An 18,299-nucleotide genomic window follows, 5' to 3' on the forward strand; every position below is an offset into this window, starting at 1 on the left:
CCCTCTCACTCGCTGCCCCAGAAGGAAACTTCACCAAGTAAAACCCATCCTTTATTTTTATTTCTTTATTAGAAGACCTGGGCAGGGTTAGAGGTTGTAGTGCGATGAGAATCGCTAGTTAGAATCTAATGTGTTCTGAATGATATGTGCATGGAACCTTGCTTATTGAAACTTTGATGTGCTGTGCTAATGTCTGAAGCCGCTGCGCTCCTAGCTCTGTGCGCGTTTTACCACCTGAGAGCAAGCACAGGTGCGCTGTGAGACTTGACTGTTAAAATAACCTCATGGTGAAATTCCCCATTTTTCTTTGTCTCCAACCTCACTGCTGGCTAGCTTGCCGCCAAAAGTTTTATAACGCTTTGTCCGCTCAGGAGTTGGGGGAAGTTTTATGAGTCAGAATAACTGAGTTACAGTTGGAGCTGCACCCCCCACTCTCCACTCACCACCACACCCCTTTTTCATATTCTCATTCCTTCTTTTTACCATAAGTGCTGTTTGATTCAGTACACACCCACTGCTGTTTGCTTTATTTTTGCTTAGTTAGATGTGTGTACCCTTGTTATGTAGACTTTTGCATGTTGAGTAGGTGAAGATTAATAAATATTCACATAGATGTTAACAGAAGGCGTTTTGTGTTCATTGTGTGCAAAAGTGAGTCGTCAGTCAAGATAAAGTTAAAAGTTCCACACGTTTCAGCAGAAACGGTCGATTAAACAGTGACATCTTCGGCAATAGTTATTAATTATTACTGAGTATTTAACGGTTGTAATTGTCAAAGGCGTTGAGCCACAATTACAACACCAGAAACATCTCTGGTCTCGATTCATAAATGAGGATTTTGGTTAAGAAGTTGATTTTGTCATGATATGATTTTTAATTATAATCATTGATCAAGATTAATCAATCAATAATCATAACCCCCAACACATTTAATGGTATGGACTAACACAGATGAGCAAATACTTGTCAAAGGGAAGATAAGATTACATGTTTTTCGAAGATGTTTACCAAGAATCATGTGAACATGCATGAGCATGCCTTGTTCCATTGTAGCTCTGGTTGTTGTTCTATATTTATGATTCTGCAGGAAAGTGAATCCTTGCCCCAGTCTTAAGCCTTTTACAGGCTCCTACATTTAACTCCACAAGTCTTCCCATCAGCTCTGACCAGTTTATCTGCCCTTGTGGAAGAAAAGCATCCCAACATTATAATGCTTCCACCACCAGGCTTCACCAAAAGGTTACATTTTGCTGTCAGCTGACCCAATCAATCACCTTCTTCCACCTGGTTTCTATGCCCCGTTTATTTCAACTTGTGACTTAATAGGGTGACTTTGGCTTGTTGGGGAGATTAGTCATCTTTTGATAGGATAGTTGTGGGTTCAGTTCCAGCTTCCTCCCCAACCACTAAGCAAAGCACCTAACTCAAAGTTGCCTGCAGATCTGCAGATCAGTGTTTTTGAGTGGTCAGTGTGATGTATATATTTTATATGTATATATTTTTGTTGGTCTATCACCTTAAATCCCAATTAGTACATTAAAGTTTGTGGTTGCTAAACAACAAAATATAAAAAAGTTCCAAGAGTATTCATACTTTTCCATCAATACTGTTTTGCTCATATCTATGTACAGGCAGTATAGAGAAGGAGTCACTGTGAACAAACCCCAGTGGGATTTGTCTCATGTTTGCTTTGGCTCGATGACTATGTAATTAATTACCATGCAGATGATTAGTTGTTGCTAACATTGACACACAGGGTTGACTTGGCTTTGACGGTGATTATGTGATGTCAGTGCAAACATTTTTTCACAACCCATGTGTGGGCTTTAAAAAAAGCTTGTGAGAGAACACAAGTCTTAAGTAGAGTAATGCTGCTGCAGGACGGCGATGATGTCTGACGGTGGGAGGATGAAAAAAATTTAGTGAATTAAAAAAAAAAAAAAAAAAAAACTCCTGCCAAGCAGAAACGTCCCTTGTTTTGTTTCCAGGAAAGGACGCCCGGCTCTATGTGTTCAAACTCAGCGGGATCAAGAGAGGCCTGGAGGAACGGCAGCTTGTCAGAAGCAAGTGTGACTGCAGGGAGAACAAACTGGAGAAAACTAAAGGTAAACAGACTACATACTGATCCATACAACTGGCAAGCAAGATTTACTGTGAGCTCTGAACACTGGTGTTGGAATCATGGAGGTTTCTAGTCTTGTGAAACAAGAGCTGCCCATATGTACAATGAGACAATTAATCTTCCTGTTTATATCACCTATTAAAATGGAGTAGAATTATATATTGCATCTGGATTGTCTGTATTAAATCACTCAGTTATGCTTAGAAAACCACCGGTTATGTTCTTCTTGGCCAATGCCAATTTCCAGTTTTCTTTGAGGTTTTGATTTTTATTTGTGCTCAGGAATATAACAAATGAAGAAGAAAAACTGCTTGATACTTTTTGTTGTAGGTAATAGTTTTGAATCCAAAAGAAAATTAAGAACTTAAAGATTATCCCAATTTATACATGAAAGCATGTCCCTAACCTTTATCAGAATTTTAAACTAAAATATGTGTGTCTTTGCTGTTGTTTAATGCATTTATACGCTGAAAATGGTGGGAGTTTTTAGTTTTGTTGCATTTAATTGATTGTATATATCAGATTTTTCAGTTTTCTAATTTCTAATTACTGACCTGAGGTAATGAAGAAGAAATTGGACAAATACGATGTCTGAGACTGAAGTTCGATCAGAACTTTTTATGGAAACATGAAGAAACTTTGCTATTTTTCAAAGATATTATGAGCTGTGGTCATTTGATTTCTCACTCCTCAGAAATGTGTAGCAGTGAAAGACTCAGTAGTAAGGTTCTCACTTATACCAGGTAATGAGTTCTTAATATCAACTCACCCATATTTTAAGATAACCAATTGTGACATAATTTTATCATGTACAACGTTTTTGGTGATTGATGACCTCTTCCTTGGTGACCTACTGCCACATACTGGACTGCTCATGTATTAACGTCTTTCATAGTGCCTGCCAATAGTGGTTCTGGTTTTGGGACCAGCAGTTTGATGGAGCCCATTATTTGAACCCAGCCTTGATCTTTTTTTTATGAAAACAAAAAATGATTTTATTTTAAGCTAGAGCTGCACAGTATATCGAATCATCATCATCATCATTACAATAGAATTTACAGTATATATTTAGCCAGTTGTATGGACACTATTTGCACTCAATGTCTGTAGCTGATTTTTTTAAATATTTTTTTATATAGTGGCTGAGGAACTAAAGCTCTCAGAGGAATTAAAAGAGACACAGAAATGTGTGTTAAGAGCAATTTTCAGAAACAATATCGTAATGAGACATTTTCCTGATATTATTCAGCCCTGTGTAATGCCAAAAAAGCACAATCTCATTGTAAAGTAGGAAAAACTATTACCTCCTCCTTACAATAAACTCTGTACATTCAAAACATACTAAAGGCCTCCAGCTAATGTTTCCAAAATGTGTTTTCAAGAGTGAAACACAGAGAGGGCTCCTTGTTTCTACAGCTGACGTTGGTATGAGGTGAATTTATGATGCAGCACAAAAGAGAAAAAACACAAATTATTCTGTTAAACTTTCAATGGTATCTGGTAAAATCTCCATACCAAACAACACACACTGTCATGTTTCAAACATCTTAGTGTGGGTGTTGTTATTTATTGCTCTTTTATTTTTTAGAAACCTAATGAGAATAAATAAATCCCCTGTTACTCTGGAGTGAAAAGAATAAAAACAAACTTTAAAAAGAAAAATGAAAATCTGTAGATGCCCTTCTTCTGTGAAAGGTGAGGGCTAATGAGAGGATATGCTAAAAAAAAAAACTGACCATGGAAGAAGAATTATATGTTTATTCTAGTATTTAGTCCTCTTTTACCTTTCTGTCAGCACAAATGAGATTTACTCAGTTTTTCTTTTTTGTTTGTTTTACCTTTTAAGCTGTTTTTTGTTTGTTTGTTTTGTTGCATTACAAAACCCACAGCAAAACTGAATAACTGCCTGATACTAAGAGTTGACATTGTCTTACAAAAAACTTGAAGGAGTACTTATTTATTGCACTTCATTAACAATTGAACAGGGATAACAATTTAAATAAATTAAAATGAATATTTATTTTTTTGTTTTAATAATTTTTTTAATAACTACATAATTTCATTTGTCATCTTGAGATAGGCTCAACTTGTCTGTTAATGTATAGACATATTAAAGTTTGTATTTCTGCCATTAACTAACTTTAATCCATTAAGTTTTGTTTATTTTGAAAAGGTTGTAATATCCCTTTGACATTTTTGACTTGTTTCTTCTAAGCTCTGGCAGACAGTTTAAACAAACCACAAATGGTCAAAGACCAGTTATCAGGTTAATGAGTTTAATGATAACCTCAACTGGTCTCTCTTGTAAATGAAAACTCATGTCTCAAAAAGACTACCTGTATAAATAAAGGTTTAATTATAAAAAACAAACAAAAAGCTGAGATCTACTCATTCTAACCTTTGAGCTAAGTAATGTGTGTGCAGAAACACCAAGACTAAAATGTCTGATGTAGTGCTTGTTCAACCCTCCACATCTCTTCTCCTCTGTCTCTCCTTTGGGCCAGGTTGTCATTTGTACTCTATCAACACCCACCATGGCTCCGAGCTGAGAATAGTAGTAGCCATCAGAACCAAACTCCTCCTAATTACCAGGAAACATCCGCGTTTCAGCGCTGTCGCCACAGGAGCAGACTCTCCAGTGGAGGAGTTTCAGTACATTCGGGTATGACAGTGTCAACATACAGATGCATACAGAGAAAAGGATATGTTTTGAATAGAAAAAATTAATCATTTCCATGAATCACTTAGTCAGACGTTTACGTGTAATCATCACAATCAAAATATAAATTTGTATACTTTTAATGATTCATTTTAGCTTTCACTTGCAGATTTTAGTCCAAAAGCTTGACGTTAGTCTGTTTATCCATTCAAGAACCAGTTTTTATGTGTGTTTGTCTGGTAAGAATACCAAAGGTTCACTCATCTGGCCCAAACTGACATCTCCAATGCATAGAGACTGATGAGGACATGCAGAGCAACCCAGGAACAACCCAGGAGAATAACCCAGGAGACATCAAGACTTGAGCCTTTAAGATGCTAGAAGAACAGGGTCACTGCTTACTAGTTTAATATTACCATAGACTGAGAGGGTTCAAGTCAAGCTTCAAAATGCACACATTGAAGCCCAACAGAAATCTGCAGCTGCCCACATAGACAAGCCAAATGCTTTGTAGAGTGTTATAGTCAGAGAAGACAAAGATTGAGCTATTTGGCCTCAATGACAAGACAGATGCTTGAAAATGTCAAGGTGCGGCTTTCAAACCTAAAAAAACTGTACTAATCGTCAAACACGGTGGTGGCAGCATCATGCTGAGGGTTTGTTTCAGTGCCAGTGGTATTGGTTCATCACATCTTTGCACTGTTGAAATGCAAAACTGGTTTAACAATGGATAAAACAGGCTAATACTGAGCTTCTAGAATGGCCTGATCGTAATGCTATGGAAAATGTACAAACTACAGTTAAAAGTTGTCTCAGTGGCAGGAAAGCAACCAACTTTAAATGAGCTTTACCAATCTGTGTTTCAAGGAGTGTTCAAAGATGCAAACCGGAATTATGTGTTTTATAACCGTGGAACCTAACTTTTAAACTGTGATAGTCTGCGTATTGAATAACATGTTCCAGAAATAAAACTGTTTTTTTATACAGCACAAAGGGTTTTCTTACATTGAAATATGAGAAAGTGATGACATTAATGATCTCCACCCACTACTCAGGAAATCTGTCTCTGCGACCCGCCTGTGGTGATGGCACTGGTAGACGGTCCGACGGGGGAAAACGACAACATGATATGCGTGGCCTACAAACACCAGTTTGACCTGATCAATGAGAGCACCGGGGATGCCTATCGACTTCATCACGTAGAGGCTAACAGGGTGAGGAGTATGTGCACCTACATTGTGGCACTTAAATCCTGTTTTTCCTTTATGCTTCTTTGCATTGTTTATTAAAGTGTGAAAAAGCCAATTGCTTTATTGACCTGTTGATTACCATCCTGCTTTGGTAAATCAACAAGTGGTCATTAATAACCACCTAATAAAGATCTAATAAAGCTTCAGACTCCGATTTAACAGAATAAATAGCAAGTCAAAGCTGATTAACTGTAGATCTCTTATGTTCCCTTAAGGGAGTCTGACCTGACATTATTCTTTCAAAAAAACCTCTGTCACATCTAACCTTTTGTGCTTATTCCAGATGTTGAAGTGATTTCTTTAAAGTGACTTGCTTTGCCTGCAGGTGAACTTTGTAGCAGCCATTGATGTGTATGAAGACGGCGAGGCAGGCCTCCTCTTGTGTTACAACTGTGAGTCCCCCTTTGACTTTTCACATTTTAGATGCTTTGTTATTCAGGTCAAAGCTGGACCATATTAGGGGTATTTTCTGCAAGTGAAATAAAAAGCATCCGCCTTTCAGCAGAGGTGTTCATTTGCTCTAATGCTTTATTGCCATGTTACAACCACAAAATTATTTGTATTTCATTTGTATTTTATGTGATCAACAGATGTAAAAAGTGGTGAGGAAAAGCATCCCCACAGCATACTGCTGCCACCACCTTGGTGTCTTCAGGATGCTGTGCAGTGTCAGCAGACTCTGTTTACATACTAGATGACATCTGAGGACATTTGGTTGCACTGGTTATTATTTAGGGATATCAGAATAAAAGGGGCTGAATACAAATGCAAATGGCAGGTTGACAATTTTTCTTTGCAAACATTTTTAAAGCACTGATCCTTTTTCTTTTACCTGGCTCTATTTTTTCTTGATCATTAAATACATTGAAGTGTGTGGTTGTAACAGGACTTTTGCAATACTTTTTTCACTTTCGATGGTAGTTCCAAATACAGAAAAAGACAGTGAATATAGGGAAGTGAATCCCTTATTTTAAAATTTGCACCTGTTTCTTCCTCCAGATATTTGTTACTATAAGAAAGTTTGCCCTTTTAACGGCTCCACACCGATGATCCAGTCCAACACCTCTGATTTCCACTTCAGCTGGAACCAGATGCCCAATGCTATTGGTAGGTAGCGCCCCACCCTGCTCATTGCTGTCGCCATGGAAACATCATGCATGACCAGAAGCGTCCTGCTGACGTATCAGTTATGTGCAAGTGTTTTTGTTTACGCCTGTGATTGTGGATGCTATTAAGAAGGTAATGATTCTGAATCCACTACCCTGACCTTGTATAGTAAACAAAATTCTACCTCTCTGATCTGTCCTGTGCCAATATATTTATTAAAGTGTACCAATAAAGTTAATAAAGTAATAAAAAGATTAGATCGGATGATTTTTTTGTGCTCATCTTGTCTTTGCAGTTTGCGCTTTTCCTTACATCCTCGCCTTCACAACGGATTCCATTGAGATCCGACTGGTGGTCAATGGAAACCTAGTGTACACAGCAGTGGTCCCGGAGCTGCAGCTGGCTGCCTCAAGGGTCAGTATGATTAGATGCAATTACACTGCCAGGGCAGGGCTTTCTTTGAGCCAGTGCATGCTTGTTGCCCCAAGCCAAAAATGTCTCACACATTTTAACTGTGGCGCAGTTGGCTCCATATTATTATTCTATCCCAACCCGTTATATTGGCTTGTAGATATTACCCAGTCTGCTTTAAAAACGATCATATGATTCAACAGCAGGTGCTGATTCTAGATAAACTAGATGCACATCAACGGTTTGGGCAAAATGGATATTTACTCAAACATAACAAAAAATCTAAATTGTGTGAAGCTATTTGAAACACAAAGAAAACTAAAAAGTAAAACATATTTAGTTGGATATAAATATGTAACAATTCATCACAGCTAACATAAAGGTGATACTAAACAAAAATGTACTTTATTGTAGACAGATGCAAACACATTCTTTACATACAAGACAGCTTCACCTAGGATGTACAGGTGTATCTCAATAAATTTGAACATAATCAAAAGCTAATTTATTTTTATGATTTGGTTCAAAAAGGCAAAACTCACTTATGATATGACTTTATTACACCCACAGTGATATATTTCAAACATTTATCTCTTAATATTGATGATTATGACTTAAAGTTAATGAAAACCTAAAATGAAATGCATCAGACTATTCCAGCAGACAGTAACGCCCTCAACAAGGCCCTCCAACAAGGAGGGCAAGCCATAAAATCTCATTGCAAAAGAAGCTAACTGTTCAGAGTTTTGTATGCAAGCAAATTAATGGAAAGTTAAATGGAAGGAAAACGTGTGGTAGACAAATATCCACAAGCCAGCAGGGATAAGCACAGCCTTGTGGGGGTTGTGAATCAAAGTCCATTCAGGAGAGGGAGATTGATTGGAGTCAGGACTTTAGGAGCCACCAAACCCAGACCTACCCAGGATATAGGTTGCAATTCCTTCCTTGTGCCACCTTTAAACCAAATATACACAAATATTTACATGTAATGCTTTCAATTGCTAGAAATATTAGTTAGTTTCTGGCTGGATGTTGGCCATAATCATTCAAATGAACAGAAATAAATGCTGGAAATATATAACTCTGTGTAAAGAAACTATCAGTTTCACTTTTTGAGTTAACATACATGATATAAATTTGCTTTTATTTTAACCTATCAAGATGCACCAGTAGATTAATCAGTTTCTAGTGAGTTTTTGTCCCCACTCGTTTCAGAAAACTGTGCTTATAATTTGTGAACCTGCTGCAAATTTAGATCCATTCTAATTTAATCAAGGATTTGAATCTTTGCAGTTGTTTAGTCAGTGTTCCAGCTCCTTTACTTCAACCAGTCATTTTACAAAGAGCCAACATAAAAGAAAAAAAAAGAGTGCACCTGCCATCAAACACATATCTCAGTCTCTTTTCTGTTTCCTTTTTTCTCTTCGTTTCATCTCCTGTCCTTGTCATCTTTGTGCTGTTCTTCGCTTCTACTTTACTTTGCGTGCTTCTTTTTTTCCGCCCACAGTCGGACATCTATTTTGTCTCGTCGGCGCCAGTGAGCTCAGCCTCCAACTGCAGTTCCAGAGACACCAGCTCTCAGAGCTCCCCCCAGACGCCCACTGGCTATGAGATGCCCGTGTTCCCTTCACCGCTCGGAGATGGTAAAGCCCTGCACATAAAAAGCACCAGGGGCCTGTTGTTTGAAAGCTGTTCAGATGTCTGCAGATCTGTGTGACTTTGGGTGCCCTCATAGGCTTCGATTTGCATAAAGTTGTCTCTGCAGATTGACTCTTTGACACCACAGTCTTTCTCCTCCATTGTTAGGGTTAGTTATACACAATTTAGTCCTGTGCAGTTGTCGCACGGTCTTATCTCTCTTTGACTAATGCCGTATCTTTTCACACTGTTCAAGACAGACAGACTTTTATTAAAAAGTGCTCAGTGGTGGCGCTGGGTAAACAAGCTTCTATGGTTTCCAGTGATAGTAATGCATAGTTGTGAAGTAGAAGAAAATCTGATGCAAGATTCTTTACCAATAAAAATCTGAAAACTGAGATGCATATGTTCAGTCATATTCAGTAAATTACAATATGCATTCCAATGAGGCTCATTGTCAGATTAAAATGACCTTTCTAAACTAACAACCTTTAAGCAGGTATTAACCATACTTCTCATTAATCCCAAATTTCTGCATTAAAAGTGTTTTTTATTGGATATTCTCATCTTAATTGCCATGTTTTCACTAACTATAAGCAGAAAATCATTATAATTAACAGAAATGCAGCCTTTAAAACATCAGTCTGTGTGTACATAGTCTATACAATGTGTTTTACTTATTACTAACTGAGTTAGTGAAATAAATGAACTTTTGAGTAATATTCTAATTTATTGAAAATGACTGTATTCCTTCCCATTTACCCCTAAATGAAATCCAACCAGTGGTTTTCTTAGGTCATCTTATTAGTGAAAAGAGTTCAGCTGTTTGTAATTTAATTTCAGTATAAACGCCACTGTTCTGTGAAGGCCTCAGTAGTCAAGTTAGAGAACATTAGTGAACAAACAGCATCATGAAACAACAGCAGAAATGTAAGGTAGAAAGTTGATGGAGAAGTTTAAATTTAGGTCAGGTAAGAAAGCAATAGTCCAAGCTTTGGCCATCTCACTGCACTATTTAATTTCCCATCTAAAAATGGAAAGAGTATGGCACAACTTCACACCTACCTAGACACAGTCATCTACCTAAACTGACAGACCAATGAGAGCATAAACTAGAGAAGCAGCAAAGAGGTCCGTGGTCACAAAGGAGGAGCTGTAAAGATCCACAGCTCAGGTGGGACAGGCTCTTCACAGTGTAACTATTAAGTATGCATTCCAAAAGTTTGGTCCCCATGGAAGAGAGCTAAGATTGCATAATTGTTAGAATAAAGCCATAAAAAGTACCCTCTGCACTTTTTCTGCCATACGCCATGTAGGCAATCTGGCAATCATGTAAAAGATAGTGCTCTGGTCAGATAAGTCTAAAACTTTATTTTCAGACCTACACGCAAAACTCTTTGTGGTTGAAATCTAACACCTTGAACAAACTATGCTTAAGCCAATTCCAGAAAAAAACATGTGAGAGGCTACAAAAGGCTTGAGACGAGGGCAGTGGTTCACCTTCCTGCATCACAATGAATACAATCAGAATCACATATAAAATCAGAGCTACAATGGAATTATTCAGATCAGTAGTTCTCAAACCTTTTATAGCAAGTACCACCACAGGTCTTCAACCAACACCTCTATTTTGATAAGTTCCTGATAAAGATCAACGTGCTTAACAACTCATCTAAATAATATTAATAAATAAATAAAAGGACAACTCATCTTTTTGGCCGTTGGTGCTTGTTAGTTCTACATCAATAAAACCTTTACTGAGAAGAGCGCCACTAAAAGCAATCCAAGTACCACAGTTTGAAAACCACGCGTTTAGGTCAAAGCATTTACATGGTTTAGAATGGCCTAGTCAAGGTCCACACTTTAATCCAATTCAGAATCTGTGGCAAAACTTAAAAATTGATGTTCACAGACACTCTCCATTCAACCTGAGCAGGGGCTATTTTACAAAGCACAATGGCCAAAGAATTCATTCTCTAAAAGCATGTGGAGACATAACCCAAAAGACTTGCAGCTGTAATTATAGCAAAAGGTTGATCTACAGACTGTTCACTCAGGAGAGCTACCAATACATGCCACAATTTTCAGATTTTTTTGTGGTACAAATTCAGAAAGCTATTTATGTAACATAATATATGCAAAAAAGCTGAAGGGGTATGAACATGTCTGGTGCTCCAGGAGGGTATGTGCATCAGTTAGGTATTTCTAAACATTTATAAATCCATAGTGTATTATTGACTTCATTAGGGCAGAAACGATTAATCGTGATTAATCAATTATTAAAATAATCCTCAATTAATTTAGCAATCAAATAATTGTTAAATGAACTATACAGACATTAAAACATGCTACTTACTGAAAGAACAACCCACTCAGAGCAGTAATTAATCCAACATTATACCAAAAATATATATACATTTTGCATTTAAAGATGAAAACCTGCTTTGTCTGTAAATATGCTCTATCCAGAACTCCTCAAGTAGCATAACTTTAGCTTCACCTGCTTCAAATTCTGTAACAAATCGGCCATTAAGGACCTTTTGTTGTTCGATTATTAATTGATTAATCTAAAACATAGTTGAGAGATTAATCAATTAGCTAAATAATCATTAGTTGTAGCCATAGACTTCATTATAGCTGAATATTTTCAGAATAGTATTTAATAAAAATATGCTACATTCCAGACTTACTTTTAGTTAGAGGTAACCTGAAAATCAGTTTTGCAGTGACTGTAAACATAAAATCTGCAATCAGGTGTTAAACAGTTAATGGTTTTATTATTGGACTGAAATAATTAATATTTTTTGTTGCTCAACATTTTCCTATTGAGAGAATGTCCCATAAAAAGCTGTGAAAACACTTCTAGTCTGGTTTGCATCGCAGTGGGTCTCTGCACATGCAACACAATATGTATAAAAAGCTAAAATTGAAGCTGCAGTGAATGTTAGCCGAAGATTCTCCACTAATCCAAGGGTAATTCGACTCCTCAGAGAATCAACCAGAACTATTTCTCCAGTGGTTCTTGATAGCAGGCCAGCCTACTGGAGGGTAGCTATCAATGTAGTGGTCAGAAATAAGCCAATGACAGTAAGTTAGATAATAGAGTAGGTAAAATCATATGACCTTTTGTTTGTATGTATGTATGGATGGATGTATGGATGGATGGATGGATGGATGGATGGATGGATGGATGGATGGATGGATGGATGGATGGATGGATGGATGGATGGATGGATGGATGGATATTTACCTGCATAGGTCGCCCCATCATCAACACCTTTGATCAGTTATTATTAAGAATGACCCCTTCTGTGATCACCCTTATGGACCCATTCTACCCCACTTTTAAACCCTAATATATTCAATATTTTCTCATACAGTCTCCCAGCTGACCTCTTACAGGCTAATGCAGTTGTTCTTAATGCTGTGTAAGCCATCTTGAGCTGATGCACTGATGGATTGAGGAAGAGGTCAGCTCCTTGTTCACTAGATTTTACATCTGTTGACTTTGGTGATTTGGACGAAGGACAAAGACTGAGAAATATGATTTTTAAATGTGTTGCCTACACCATTAAGCCTGATTCGTACTGAAGGGAGCAGTTATTTACAGGTCCCATTAAGGCTAACAGGAAGAAAGGTTTGGCTGTTGCTGTTGCAATTAGCCGAGGGCAGGATTTATACTCTTAGGCTGCTGAAGGTAATCAGTTCTCTGAGGGATTTTCATTTTCTGCCCCGTTGTTTCTAACTTTGTGTGTAGTTCTGCACCACCCTGAGAACTAAGACGGTCTTAATGTGTGTGTGTGTGTGTGTGTGTGTGTGTGTGTGTGTGTGTGTGTGTGTGTGTGTGTGTGTGTGTGTGTGTGTGTGTGTGTGTGTGTGTGTGTGTGTGTGTGTGTATAGGGGTGCATGTGTGTATGTTTGTGTGTTTCTGCACCTAAATCTGTGTTACTGTGTGTTCAGTTTGTGTAACCCTCTTCTTCATCCCTGGTTCAGATTCAATACGGATCCCCTATGGTACCAAGCTTTCCCTGTACATGTCTAAGGACGCCGAAGGTACTGCAGGATTCTCATCCTCAGCTAATAAAAAAACCCTCATAAAGCTACCCCACTAACACACACACACACACACTCACACACACACACACACACACAGTCTCAGTTTGTATCACCCTGTCTGCTCCAAGGCGGCATGTTGACTTGGACGTTGGTTGAATGTTAAGTGAATGTTATGTCTTCCCCATCCTCCCACCTCTCTTTCTGTCTCAATTAATTAATGCATTAGCATGAGAAGAGAATGAGAGGGCAAAAGAAGTGATAGAGCGCAGAGAAAAAAGTGAAAGAGGGGTGATAACGTCAGTCAAGTAGGGGGGTTTTATAATTACAGGGAGAAAAGAGGCGGAGATGCAGGAAAGGTATGCAAGGATACAGGAGGAGAGGAAGGGCTGGTGCTCATGCAGAAGGGATGGGAGAAAGAGGCAGAGAGGGAAACTGAAGACACGTCTGTCGTAGCATGATTTACAGATTGCACTGTCGCCATGGAGACTTTTGTCAGCCAGCTCTTCGATCCAAAGTGGGAGTCCAAACAGCGGTGCCGCAGTCTGATGATGGGGATGAAGATGGGTTGAAAAAAGGGCTGCTGACAAAAATCTCAGGCTCTAACTGCCTGCACGATCACCGTATCTGCTCCGTGGGGAGGTTTTCATTTGATGTAATTGCATCAGTAATGAGAACAAGATGCTATTACAGAAGTGGCCACCCTCAACCTCCACTGTCTTGAACGCACATGAAAGACCTGCAGCCACGCAGCTCAGGACAATTGGATTCTCAGTTATTTCCCACAACATCCAGGTGTGATGGAGAGCAGTGCTCCCCCCGGTTCAGAAACGAATGCATGGGGAATATATTGATCGCTCTGATTATATATTCCAAATAACTATGCTTTTTTTTTTGCCTGTGTGACAGCCTAGAGATCTGTAATAGCACTCACACAATGTACCTGTCAAAGATAAGTAGTGACCCTCTATTATCTCCATGACTCTTTACTCCACGCTCCCAAACTGACTTTTCAGATGATAGCCATCACTTCCCTTCATTCACACGATCTTGCCCTATTAGAGCAGTGCGAAGCTACTGTGTTCAACACTGCCTCCTGCTGCCACAGTGGTTTGCAACTTGCCAAATTGTGCAAATAAAAAAAATAATATGTTTATTGTTTATCAAATGGACTTTAGGCTTTAAAGTATCTGGGGGAATACTTGATTGTGTGCTAAAAATAGCTTTTGTTATATTACATTAGCTTCTGTTGTAAGGAAGATTAATTTTAAGACTGCAGGCAATCAGTCATTGTAGATTTGCTTCATTTAGATCTATCTATCTTTAGATGAGATCATCAGTGTATCTGAGGAAGAGAGTTCAGGGTTATAGTAAAGGTGCATTTACATATTTTGGTCTTTAGAGTATACTGTTCTGATCAAAAGTTTACATACATTCATCATTAGCAGGACTAATGTATTTTTCATAGCAGAGAGACACAGCATACAAACAACTTCAGTCACATTTTTAAAACAATAATTGTTTGAATGTATTGTACATTTTACCTAGATGAATAAGATTAAAGCTATTCATACAGGCTCAACTTTCTACATAAAGCCACACTAATATTTGGTTGAAAGAATATGTCCAAGTTGCCAAGAAACCACATGCTTTGTGTAGCCATCAACAAGCTTCTTGCATAACTCTTGCTGGGTATTTGCTCCTTCTGGCAGAATTAGTAAAGTTCATTTAGATGGGTTGATTTCCGGCCACAGACTTGGCTTTGAAGCAGTTCACAAACTCACCACAGCGATGACATCAGAGACGATATACATGATCAATGTTAGCTTGCATAACTTATTCTGAAACCAGTTCTGATGTGTGTTTGAGATCATTCCTCTGCTGAAAAACGCAACTGTGTCCTTGTTTCAATCATCTATCTGTTCATTTGAGGTGAATTTGATGGATTTAGAAGTAGTCCTTCTTCAAAATTATTCCATTCGCTTTGCACAATGCACCTCCACCAAAGGCAGCAAACAGCCCCACAGTGTGATGCTGCCACCATCATACAGTGTTCCTAACTTTGAAAGCCTCATTTCGACTCCTCCAATATTTCTGTAATTGTGGCCAAACAGCTCAATCTTTAACCCATCAGACCATAAAACTTTTTTCCAGAAGGTATTTGGGTTGTCAGCATTGTTGCTTTATCGGAAAGTGAAACTGTGGGTCAGATGGTTGAAACTTGGACATAACTAGGTATTCCAGCAGGGCAATCATCCAAAACCAACGTAAACATATATATATTTTACATATATTTTACCTTGTGAGGTTTAGAGAAAATCTACCATGAATTCTGACTTGTGCAGAAGTCGGTGCATTTTCATGTTGCGTTATCATTCCACCCAAGGAAAAAAATAGTTTGAATGCATCAGAAGAAGAACAAAAATTATAATGACTCCTGCAACCCATGATGAATGTATGTAAACTTCTGACTGAACCTGCAAAATATACTGATCATCCTATTTTTTAAATTGAAGCACAATATTTTGATTGCTCTGACTTCACAGTGCTATACGAATAGATTTTATAGCAGTTGATGTCTTTACAGAGTTTTTCGCAGTCATCTTCGTTTCCATATGTTGATGTATTTCTTGTTTTATTCAACTATATTGCAGTGGTCATTGTTTATTAGTAATCACGTTCATTGCTGCCATTGCCACTGCTTTTAGTAGTTTTTCCCCATATGACAGCTTCAAAGTGTTAAAACACTTCTTCTGCCTGCAGAAGAAATTCTTACAAAATCACACAAACAAAAATGAGACAAAATGTTTAAATGCTGTCTAAAAATATAAGGAATGCTTTCAATAGATGCTGAAAAGTTAAAATATGCCAAACCCGGAGGGGCTTCAGGTGTTCCATGTGTTTTTAATGGATATTGCCATCTATTACTTTCTCTTTGTATATTTCTCTGTCATTCTGCTCCCATCCTTAACTTTATTTAACTGACTATTTTATGGTGTCATGGCCTATTCATTAAATTACCTGATTCTTCATTGCTTTGTTTTTTTTCCTCATGGGATTTCCCCTAACCAGGTGAAGCAACATGTAAGCACATCTTCAAGATTCCTCTGTGTAACCTGGTGGGCCGCAGTATCGAAAGACCCCTGAAGTCTCCACTAGTCAACAAAGTGATGACCACGCCCGCCCCCGCCATGATTGCCCCCACTCCGCTTATCTCCGCCACACACTCGCTGTCCTTGTCCCGCATGGAGATCAAAGAGATAGCCAGCCGCACACGAAAGGAGCTGCTTGGTATTCTGAAAAATGTTTACAGTGCCTTACAAGATCTTCACACCCCTTGAACCTTTTTCACATTTGATCACAAACACCAAATATAAAGTATTTTATTAGATTTTTTCCGGTTAGACTAAGAAAAATCAGTGCATTACTCTGGTGTGGATGCAAAATGATACATGGTATTTGTATTTGAAAAGTCGGACTGAGAAAAGTCAGATTGGACGGAGAGCATCGCTTAGCAACGATCTTCCCGTCTTGCCGCAGATTTGTAATTTGATTTAGGTTTCAATTTAGACTTTGCCAGGCCAATTCAAATGCAAGAATATGCTTTGATTGAAATTGTTTCCTTGTGGCTCTGGTTGTACGTTCAGGCTCATCATCCAGATGGATGGAGAACAGAATTTATCTCAATTCATGTTTCTATCAACTCTGAGCAGCTTCCCTGTCTTTACTGAAGTAAAGCATCCCCACAGCATGATACTGCCACCACCATGCCTCACTGTGGGTATGGTGGCAAATTGCAAACAAGACATTTGTTGCTTACTTTCTGTCAACGTTAACTTTCAGATAATAGTTGCCCTTTCCCACATGAGCTATGTATCTCTGCTGCTCCTCCATAGTCCTGGACCTTTTGGCTGCTTCTTTGATTATTCCACTTCTTTAGTTCGGGTGGATTACACCCTACAAATGTAAGATTTCTAGTTACAAAAACTATTTATTCCACTTACCAACTATGCAGTACTTTATGTTAGTCTGTCAAATTAAATTCCAATAAAAACATTGAAGTTTGTGGTTTTTGTTTGACAAAATGAGAAAAAGCTTAAGGTGTGTGAGCACTGGTATAAGCACTGTTACTGTACATGAGCTTTTGATTCAGAATAACAGCTTCACCAACTTTCTGTTACCTCACATCTATAAAGGCCTGACAGAGGAGCCAAGTGGGAAGTCGGACAGCGGATCAGTCAAGCAGAGAAAGATGATCAAAAAGAACACTGACGAGGAGCCCAAAGCTCGAGCGCTGACGTCAACCAACAGTGACAGGTAAAGAATGCAACACTAGAGAAACGTGTTATGGTTTTTTTTTGTGAAGTTCATTGTTTGACAGCTCTTTCCTCAACAGGTTAGCCTCAGACTCGGCCGAAGCAGAACTGGATGTCCAGCTGCAATGCTCCTCCAGTTTGGAAGCCGATCCAGAGATGGTGGTGCTGCAGGAGGAGAGTCCACCTCTGGCCAGTACGTTTGCTCTCTCCACATCCTTCGAAGACGGTGTCTTGGATCTAAAGTGAAGACAATCTTGTTGTGCATTTCCCTGCTCCCGTACCTTTGTGCTGTCACAGTCATTTTGTTTTTATTTGTTTTGCTTTTAATTGGTCTGTTGATCTATTTCCTTGCCTTCTAATGTCCTGGGTATCTCCATTCATCAGCCAGGATTCCCATCAGGTTATGGTAGGAGTGACAAAACATGTCTCCATGCATGTTTATCATGAGCCATCCCTCAGTCGCTGTGTTGGGTGTTTGTGTGGTCCTGCGACTGATATCCCAGAAAGGCTGTAAAGTTCTGCAAGATGCCCGGGTGTGTTTCAACATCTACAGTAGCTTTGAGAGAAGGGTCTGAGCCTAAACCACAATGTCAATCTGCAAACATCTGTGCACCTGTATGCGGTTCCCTCTGAAGCTGACTATGTGTTATGTATATTTTTTCAGATCTGCTTGCAAATATTGTATAATAATGCTCTGTATGTGAACATCTCTTAATACACCAAACTGCATACAGTGCCAGGCA

General features: G+C 38.5%; 1 protein-coding gene across 1 annotated transcript in view; it reads left to right on the plus strand.

Moving 5' to 3' along the window:
- The window catches only part of garnl3 (GTPase activating Rap/RanGAP domain like 3), a 47,155-nt gene extending 28,856 nt beyond the window's left edge, over positions 1-18,299 (plus strand). Inside the window, exons 20-30 of the mRNA XM_047373506.1 lie at positions 1,989-2,105; positions 4,627-4,784; positions 5,837-5,995; positions 6,357-6,423; positions 7,031-7,138; positions 7,434-7,552; positions 9,057-9,192; positions 13,181-13,240; positions 16,313-16,531; positions 17,437-17,557; positions 17,637-18,299. Coding sequence (XP_047229462.1) covers positions 1,989-2,105; positions 4,627-4,784; positions 5,837-5,995; positions 6,357-6,423; positions 7,031-7,138; positions 7,434-7,552; positions 9,057-9,192; positions 13,181-13,240; positions 16,313-16,531; positions 17,437-17,557; positions 17,637-17,802 — 1,430 coding nt within the window. The 3' untranslated portion in view covers positions 17,803-18,299. The remainder of the gene's footprint in view (positions 1-1,988; positions 2,106-4,626; positions 4,785-5,836; positions 5,996-6,356; positions 6,424-7,030; positions 7,139-7,433; positions 7,553-9,056; positions 9,193-13,180; positions 13,241-16,312; positions 16,532-17,436; positions 17,558-17,636) is intronic.

The sequence above is a fragment of the Girardinichthys multiradiatus genome, chromosome 8 (assembly GCF_021462225.1).
Source record: "Girardinichthys multiradiatus isolate DD_20200921_A chromosome 8, DD_fGirMul_XY1, whole genome shotgun sequence".
Taxonomy (NCBI): domain Eukaryota; kingdom Metazoa; phylum Chordata; class Actinopteri; order Cyprinodontiformes; family Goodeidae; genus Girardinichthys; species Girardinichthys multiradiatus.